Raw genomic sequence first — 8,472 nt, forward strand, 5'->3', positions numbered from 1 at the left:
CTGGAGGTTTGCTGGGGACATCAAGGAGAGTTGTTTTCGTTCATCATACCCTCCCTGCGGGACGGGGGCTCCAAGGACCTGTGCCTGGTGGTGACCCAGGGGACCCAGAGGGTTCAGTCCCCAGACAGAGCCTGACCCAGCTCTGGTCTTGGGTGATCACCTGTCCTGGATGAGGAAACTGAGGCTGGAGAGAGCCCAGGTAGCCGCTGAGAGACCACTCCAGCCCTGCTCTGCAAGACAAGCCTCTACTGACCAGAAGATTTGTGTTTGAGGAGGAAGCCGACCCTGTGGTCACCCAGGCACTCAGAGCTTCAGGACTGGGGCTCAGGGAGAGGACTCGGCCGGGAGGACAGCACAGGGCCACAGGGCCACAGGGCCACAGGGCCACAGACCCAGGAGGCAGCCGCCTTTGTTGGACCTAGAAGGAAGGGGTCGGCCAAGGAAGGGGAGGGTGAGCCAGCTGCCCCAGGCCTCTGATGGTTGGTTCACCCAGGCTCCAGGGCCCAGCAGGCCCCCAGTGGCTTCCGGACTGACCCAGGCCACTGCTTTGCGGTCCAAGGCTCCCGGAGGCGGGTCCACTTGGGAGCTCCGGTGTATGGACCTGTGTGCGAGGGCCTGGCAGGGATCAGTGAACCAGGGGCTCCCCGGGAAGTGGCTGGGGCCCCCACGCAAACTCTGGCACTTCCAGTGGGGTTTGCAGGTCTCCCTGTCACAGACCCCCAAGTCCTCCCACAACGTGTGGGCTCAGGCCATGCAGCTGCCGCAGGGCTAAAAGCTTCCCGGAGGAAAGCCACTCACCACAGTGCAAGCAGCTGCTGCAATCTGTCCCCGCGGATGGGGGCTGGCGTCCGTGCCCACGTGCCTTCTGTCTGCGCAGGATCTGGGAAGCCAGGGCACCCAGGACAGCGGCGCCCAGGTCGGGGCGAATTCACCCAGGAAGTCCGTTCCCCGAGAACAGCCACATGGCCCCAGAAACCCCAGTAAGGACGCGGCCTTCCAACCTGGTGCCCCTCTAGGTGGTTCTGGTCAACCGCGCCATTTCCAGGCCTTGCAAACTGGAAGCCCAAGGCCCAAGTCGGCCCAGTGGCATGATGTCTGGGGGGCCCACGGTGTGGTGTAAACCGGGCCCGAAGCTCCCTGTTTGGAGAGCGCACTCCCAGCTCCCTGCGCTCCCACCGAGTCCTGGCCTGGTCCTGAGGGGGCCCTGCGGGGGGGGGTCGGCCTGGACCCTGCAGACAGAAGGCTTGAGGGTCCAAGGCTTGAGGCTCCTTTCTGGATTCCTGCGTGGAGTGCGGGCAGGGGTCGGCCGGCGGGCTGGTGACGGAGCACACGTCCCGGCACCAGCCATAGTTCCTCACCTCACCACCCCCCAGAGCCCCAGCCCTGGCCCCTCCTCTGCCCGAGGGAGCGGCCACACCCGCTCATTACCAATGCCTATCGGTGCCGCCCGCCGCCCAGCCCCGCGAGTTGGAGACAGAACAGGTCCAGACGTCAAGGGGGAGCAGGAGGAGTGTCACCGAGGGTGGCGGCTGAGCCGGAGTCCGGTGCCTGCGGGGCACAGGGGGACCCGTGTAAGGGTGTGAGACCTTGGGTGCGGGCGCTGGAATCAGACCCCGGGGCTACAACCTCGTCGCCCGAGTTTCCTGGCCCTGGCGGGGGCAAGTCCCATGCTCCTTCAGTGCCTGGGTTGCCTGGCCTGCAAAGTGGAATAATAGTGGCAACCTCGTCCCAGCGCTGCCGCTGCCCTGAGGACGAGGAAGGAAGCAGCGGCATACACAGACCTTGCGCGGGGCCCTAGCAGCCAGGAATTGCCAGCGCCTCCCCCTGGGTCACTAGATTCCTGAACTCCCCCCCCCCGGCAAGCTGGGCTGCCCCCCAGCCCCTGTTCCCCGCACCCTCATTCCCACCACAGCTTCTCCTCCCCGCCATCAACCCGCGGCTGATCCCCTTGGCCCCACAGGAAAAATGCCGCCCCTAAGAGAGAGGGCCTGGGCCTTGGGGATGTGAGAGAGGAGCGACTCCCCTCTCTGCCCGGCCTAGAGGGACCAGCACTGACAGGGACGGCGCTCATCCCCAGGGTGGGCCTAGGTGCCTACGCCTAGGCTGCGTCTGCAGCCCCGAAACTCCGCAGGTGCCCTGCGGGGAGGGGTGGCGGGAATCACCGCGGCACCCGCCGGCTTGTGCACGGCCCTCCATACAGGTGTGCAGTGACTGAGGGCATCTGTCATCAGCAGGGTATCACAGACCCCTGGCATAGGTCCCTTGTCAAAGACCTCATAACACCTACTGATAACCCTGTGTGGATGGGGAACTTGTTTCAAAGTCCGCAATACACAGGGCCTTAAAATGCGAGGTGGGTGGGGGGGGGCTTGGGGGGGCTCCTTCACCCAGATCAACCATGGTCCACCTTTCTCACCTCAGGGCACAAGTAAGCCGATTGCTAACATTCTGCAGCACACCAAATGCATATTTTTGCAGACCTGACCAAATAGGTATAATTCTGTTCCATGTACCCGGGATGGCCATTGTGCTGGTTGCTGTCCCCTTTAAACTGGGCGACCCAAGGGAAGAGGCCCATGCCCCCGACTGGACGGTCAGGCACAGCGAGTTTTGAAGATGCTGGAGGCTCAGGTTGCCAATCGCTGCCTTAGACGAACGTCCAGGGGGCACCAGCGGGGGAGTTCGGGTGGTTGCTGATGGGTTCTGCCTTAGGGGGGGCAGGCAGCAGTTCCCCAGCACTGGGAGCCTCTGGGGGGCTTCCCAAAGCCCCTGGTTGTTCATGGCTGAGTCTGGCGGTGAGGACAGCCCTGCCTGTGGCACTGCCCAGTCCCAGACCCTCCTGGAGTCCTTGACACCTCAGTTTTCCAAGGCCACGTGGCCTCGCTCTCAGGTGGCACCACCAGGTCTCAGCCACCTGTTCGAGCGCATGGGGTCTGAGGGCCTGACACTCCCTGCCTGTCCCTGAGACGTGGGCTTCTAGCACCAGCGCCTGGGGACTCTGCCTCACTGTCCAAAACTGAGCCTAGCTCATCGTCACTTCTCGGCGACTTCTGCCCGGTGAGGGCACTAGGAGCCGAGGACGCTGAGGCTGTGCCAGAAGCTCTGCCCCTGCAGCTCCAGGCGGCCCAGCTCAGAGAGGTGGGGCTGGGTGGTTTGGGGATAATCTCACAGACCCCGGGGGCTAGTTGACAGAAGTCCCCGCCTGCCTGCGCTGGGAGCTGGGGACCCAGGAGCATGTTGGGGGCAGGGGAGCTGCGGCCCAGTGAGAGAGACAGCTCGGAGCTGAGGGTCCCAGGGAGGGACCCCACGGACCACCCTGAAGACCTTGTCGCTTCCCCTTTCTCACTGGGGGGTCGCCCCCAATTCCTGGCCCTCAGACATCGAAGTGGCCGCACAGGGTCTTCTCTGACTCCTCACCCGCAGCCCAGCTGCGGGCCTGCGCCCTCTACCCTGCCCCCCCCAATCCAGGGCCCCCCTCAGCTAGGACCCCCTGCCCCAGGAGGCCCAGCAGGCTCGACCTCAGCATCCAAGGACAACTGTGGGTCACTCGTGGCCACCAAGATCCCTGCTGGGCGCTCAGTGTAAGTGGGGGCGGGCGGCTCCGGGGACTGGCCCCTCTTTCCTCGGAGGTCCTGGCCTCTCCCGACTGGTCGCTGCTGAGAGTTTGGTGGTGGTGGTGGTGGTGGTGGTGGCGGCAGGTGCTTCATTTTTTTGCTCAGAACAGAGGCACCTGTATGCACACACCACGCACGCCCCAGCTCTGGCCAAGCCCTGGCAGAGCCCTGAGTGGGTGAAGGAAGTTGTGACTTCGCCCTCCACCCCCACCCACCCCACCCAGTTCCACCCTTTTCTTCCCCTGTGTCCGCGACGGGGGCCAAACCCAGTTCTGAATTCTCATCAAGTTTTGTCTCAAATGGGACTTGGGAATACAAGTGTTAGGTCCTGCCCTATCTCTTCTGGGATTCCTCCCCATGCACTTGGCTCCCTGGCCCCTCATCCCACCCCCACCCCAGCCTCTGGGGCTCTGCGCTGAAAAGGAAAGCCGTGCGAGGCCCCCAGCCTCCGATCCCGGGGCACCCGCAGCTCTGGCGGGCAGCAGGACTCACCTGTTGCCCGCCCGCCAAGCACCCGCCCGGATCTGGGGGAGGGAGCCGCCGCCTTCCATCCTGCACACTGGAGGCCCGTGTGAGCCTGGCTCAGGCGACCTCAGGAAATGGGGCTCTGACCAGGAAAACCTGTTCCCCCCCCCCCCAGGCACTGCAGGTGCAGGAGGCTTCGCCTGGTGGCCCCCAGCGCTGTGGTGGTGGAGAGGGCCCAGGGCCCGGCGGGGCACCGGGCTGGCTGGGGGCTTCCCAGGGCCGGCGTTCTCCCGCCGCCACAGGCTGAAGCGCGCCCGGGCTCTTCTCCGGCAGCAGCGTCTTTATTTCCACCCAGAGGCCCCTTCAGGGCCGCATCCTGAACTTGTGCTGCACTTGCGGGGGTGCAGAAGCCCAGTGGCGGCAAGAAAAGAGGTGGTCCGGGGTGTTACCAGCACAGGACACATTTCAGTCCAAGGCCAAGGTTGGCGTGAGCGAGAGTCCAACACACCACGGGGAAGGGATGAAGGGCGAGTGGGTCCCGCACGAAAAGCTGGGGCCCTGGCACCCCACCTGGCTGGTCCGCAGCCGCCGGAGGGCAGGAGGTCCGGGCGCCGGGAGCCCGCACCAAAGGCACCGGCCCTCGCCCCACGGCCCAAGAGCCCCGCGCAGGGAGCGAAAACCCCACTTTCCACTAACTCCGTCCTCAACGAAGAGGAAGGGAGTTCCGGGTTGGACGCCAGAAACTAAAAATAACGAGTGAGCAGCGGGGACACCGCACGAAATGTGGAGGAGGGAGGCGCGGCTGGAGGAGGGAGGCGGCCGGCTGGCCCCTTTCGGTTCCAGGGAGGAAACCAGGGGACCCCACCCCGCACCCGCGGAACTGCGCACCTCCCCCGCCCCGCACTTTCTCCCTCCCTCGCGGCTGGAAAACACCCCATTTACTTTAACTTTTATTTAAAATCGCAACACTCGATCATGTATTTCGTTGTTGTTTTTTTTTCAACCAAACAGGTAATAAATATTATTTAGCACTTTTTTCTTTTTACAAAAATAAAACAGATGATACACTCTCTGCGAGGGGCAGCGATCAGAGGAGGGATGTTACGTGGCGGACGCGGTGGAGCCGAATCGCAACGCTGGCGGCGCGGAGGCGTTTGCGGGGGCGCAGGAGCTCGTGGGAAGAGTTTGTCGTTTGTGTTAAAAGTGGCGAAAAGGAACCGATGGAGAGGACACCGGGCTCAGACTCCGGTCGGGCTGGCGGTCCCGTGAGCCTCGGGGCGGCAGCACGCGCGTCCCTCGTTACTGAGATTGTATTTACACATCCAAGAGAAAAAACCAAAAAGCCGACGGGATCCCCCAGTAACCCGGGCTACAGTCCCAGCAGCAGACCGCGATCCCGTCAAACCCTCGGGCACCCAGACTGCCCCCGATCCGCCCGGAACCCGACCGCTTGGTGCTCAGAGACGGGAACAAGGCTGGGGGGTCATTTTAAAATGATTTTTAAAAAGCGTCCCCCCGCGTCGACAGTGTCAGGTTCTTTCGATCCACAGGTGGTTCTGTTCCGACCGCTATACAGCTCGTTCCTGTCGTTGAAAACGAGTCGCGGACCGCACACCGACAGGAGCCACAGGGCGGGCCCGCCGCAGCTCTCGGAGGGTGGTCGGTTGGCGGGGGTCCGCGACTGGCCGCCACCGTAAGTGCTTCTGGTACGGAACGCCCGCTTCCAACGGACTCGTAGCCCTGGCCCGGGTCAGAGACGACCCCGGGCGAGCCTGCGGGCCGGGGTCCCGGGGTGCCGCTCTCCGAAGTCCCCAACCGGCCCAGAAAGGAGGGGAGGAAGTCCTCAACACCCTTCCCCATGTAACCATGCGCAGCCCAGGCGGAGTGAGGCCGAGTTTCCTGGGAAACCGGCTCTTAGAATAATTTCTTTTGGGGGAAGAGGTGGTGTTGGGGGAGGGGCGCACTTAGCGGTGCCTTCTGATTAACTGGTGTCTCCGGGACCCGCGCTGTGTAAAGCCAGAGAGGGCTCAACCAGGTCCCGGAGCGAATGTCCCTCTCCCTCCCCCGCCGCTGAGTGCGCTCCAGAGAGCGTGGAGTCCGCACGCACCAGCGACCCCACCCCCGGCCCAAGGTCCTGTGCTCCTCCTCGGAACTGAGCCCCCAGGCCCAGCGCCGGTCTGCCCTCGATTCCCCGCAGCCTCCGGCCCCTCGCTCTCCAGAACGCGCCGGCCCTCGCCGGCTCACTTGGCGTCGGAGGTGAGGCGCGGCAGGCTGCCCGCGCCCATGGCCGACACGTGGTGGTGCGGCGGCGGCGGCACCTGGCACACGCTGCAGGGACAGGGCATGCCGCCCCAGTGCTGGAAGCCGCCGCCGCCCCCGCCGCCGCCGCCCCCGGCCCCCAGCGGGGCCGCCGCGGCAGCGGACGGAGACTTGAGCAGGCCGTGCGGGTGCCGGATGGAGCCGACAGACGACAACCCGGAGCCCGGCAAGGAGGCGCTGGACACCGCGGCGGCCGCCGCAGCCGCAGCCGCAGCGGCGGCAGCGGGAGGCAGGATAGGGTGGTGCACGGCGGGGTGGTGCGCGGCGTGCGCGGCGGCCGCGGGGTGTGCGGTGGCGCCGGGCAGGGGCGCGGAGTGGGCCAGGCCGCCGCAGGTGGAGGGGTGGAAGCCGGCGTGGTGCCCGCCGTAGATCTCGCTCACCAGCCGCTTCATCTCCTCCAGCGAGTTGGTGAGCATGAGGATGTAGTTGCGCGCCAGCAGCAGCGTGGCGATCTTGGAGAGCTTGCGCACGGACGGGCCGTGGGCGTAAGGCATGACCTCGCGCAGCCCGTCCATGGCGATGTTCAGGTCGTGCATGCGCTTGCGCTCGCGGCTGTTGATCTTGAGGCGCAGCTGCTGCAGCTCGGGCTCTGTCATCTGCTTCTTGTCCTTCTTGGTGGACGACGCGGCCGCCGCCGACGTGGACGACGAGGTGCTGGACGAGGACGACTTGAAGCCGCCGCCGCCGCTCAGCTTGTCCCCGGGGTGCACGCCCGCCGCGCCCATGGCGCCGCGCAGCTCGGCGCTCAGCTCCGGCGGGCAGTCGTTCGGCGTGGACGAGGACACGGTGCCTCCTGTGAAGCCGCCGCCTCCGCTGCCCTTGCTCCGGGCCGGCAGAAAAAGGTCATCGGGCTCCGGCGACGACGGGCGGCTGGACACCAGGCTGGCGTCCGAGTCCATGGCCCCAGTGGGAGTCGCGGCTCTCGCAGGGTCCTCCCTCCCTCGGCCCTCCGAGCTTCCACGCACGCCTCCTACGGAGAGGAGGAACAGGAGAGAGCTCGAATACGAGAAGTCAGTGAGAGGGCAAAGCGCTCCACCTGCGCGGCAGCGCGGGGTCCAGGCTCGGCCAGCACGGCTGGTCGCCCCGCGTCCACCGCACCTTCTCTGGCCTTCCTGCTAGGGGCGCGCAGGTGCGCAGAAGAAATCGCTCCTTCCCTCCCCCACAGCCTCCCCTCCGCTCTCATCCACAGGTTGTTTCACTCCAGGGAGCGCCCCATGTCCCTCAGCGAGGGTGGCATTCAGAAGGCTTTGCGCCCTCAGCTAGGAATGGGGAGGCTGCGTCTCCAGGGCTGGAGTAAACAAGCGGCAAGTGAAGTTTTTTCTTTGGGGAGCATGAGATCTAAATAGAGAAGTATTTATTTTGGTTCCTCAAACGCGTCCACCTTATCTCCATCGACGCAGCAGAGCCAGCACCAGCGCACCCGCGCTCCCAGCGCCCGCACGGGACCCAGACTCCGTGCGCTGCGCCCCGGCGGGGCGGAGAGCTGGCCCGCTGACTAGGACTTGGGCAGAAGGAGCTGTGGTCGCCCCGACTTCTGGTTCGGGGGCGAAGAGGACGCTGCGGGCCGTGCGAGCTGGAGCAGAGCAGTGAACGCGCTGCAGCGAGCTGGCGGGCAGGGGCGGGCTCGGGGACCCTCTATCGGAGCGTCCGGGGTCGCAGCGGAGTTGAGGGGCGTCTGCCTTGGGGGGTGTGGGCTGGGGCTGCGGGGGGCGGGGACACTTACTGCGGATGCAGCCGGAGGAGCTCCTTCCCAGAAGCCGCCGTAGAGACCCGGACTCCAGGCGCGGAGGTCGCGGCGGTCTTATAATAAGCATCCGCACCTTTCCGGGCTCGGCCGGTTTTTATAGTCCGGCCGCGGCGGCGACCGCAGCGGTGGTGGCCGAAGCGGGGGCGGGGAACAATGTGCGGGTCCTGGAGGGGCGGCAGCGCCAATGAGCAGGGCCCGAGGGGGGGTGGCTGGGAAGCTGATGTCATCCGGGCTAAGTCCGCTCAATGAAACTCGCGGCGCCGGGCACTCGCCGCCTCCCGGCGCACAGCCAATGGGCGTCCGCGGCGGAGGTTCTAGGGGAGGAGC

General features: G+C 65.6%; 1 protein-coding gene across 1 annotated transcript; it reads right to left on the reverse strand.

Moving 5' to 3' along the window:
* Positions 1–5,113: 5,113 nt before the first annotated feature.
* On the reverse strand, positions 5,114–8,206 carry OLIG2 (oligodendrocyte transcription factor 2). Its single transcript, XM_037127195.2, has 2 exons — positions 8,122–8,206; positions 5,114–7,368 (listed from the first exon to the last, which is right to left on the reverse strand). Exon 2 carries the CDS (start codon positions 7,295–7,297, stop codon positions 6,320–6,322), a length of 978 nt encoding a protein of 325 aa, XP_036983090.1. The 5' UTR covers positions 7,298–7,368; positions 8,122–8,206; the 3' UTR covers positions 5,114–6,319.
* Between the last annotated feature and the right edge of the window lie 266 nt (positions 8,207–8,472).

This window comes from Artibeus jamaicensis, unplaced genomic scaffold (genome assembly GCF_021234435.1).
Source record: "Artibeus jamaicensis isolate MK-2021 breed Jamaican fruit bat unplaced genomic scaffold, CSHL_Jam_final scaffold_474, whole genome shotgun sequence".
Classification (NCBI taxonomy): Eukaryota; Metazoa; Chordata; class Mammalia; order Chiroptera; family Phyllostomidae; genus Artibeus; species Artibeus jamaicensis.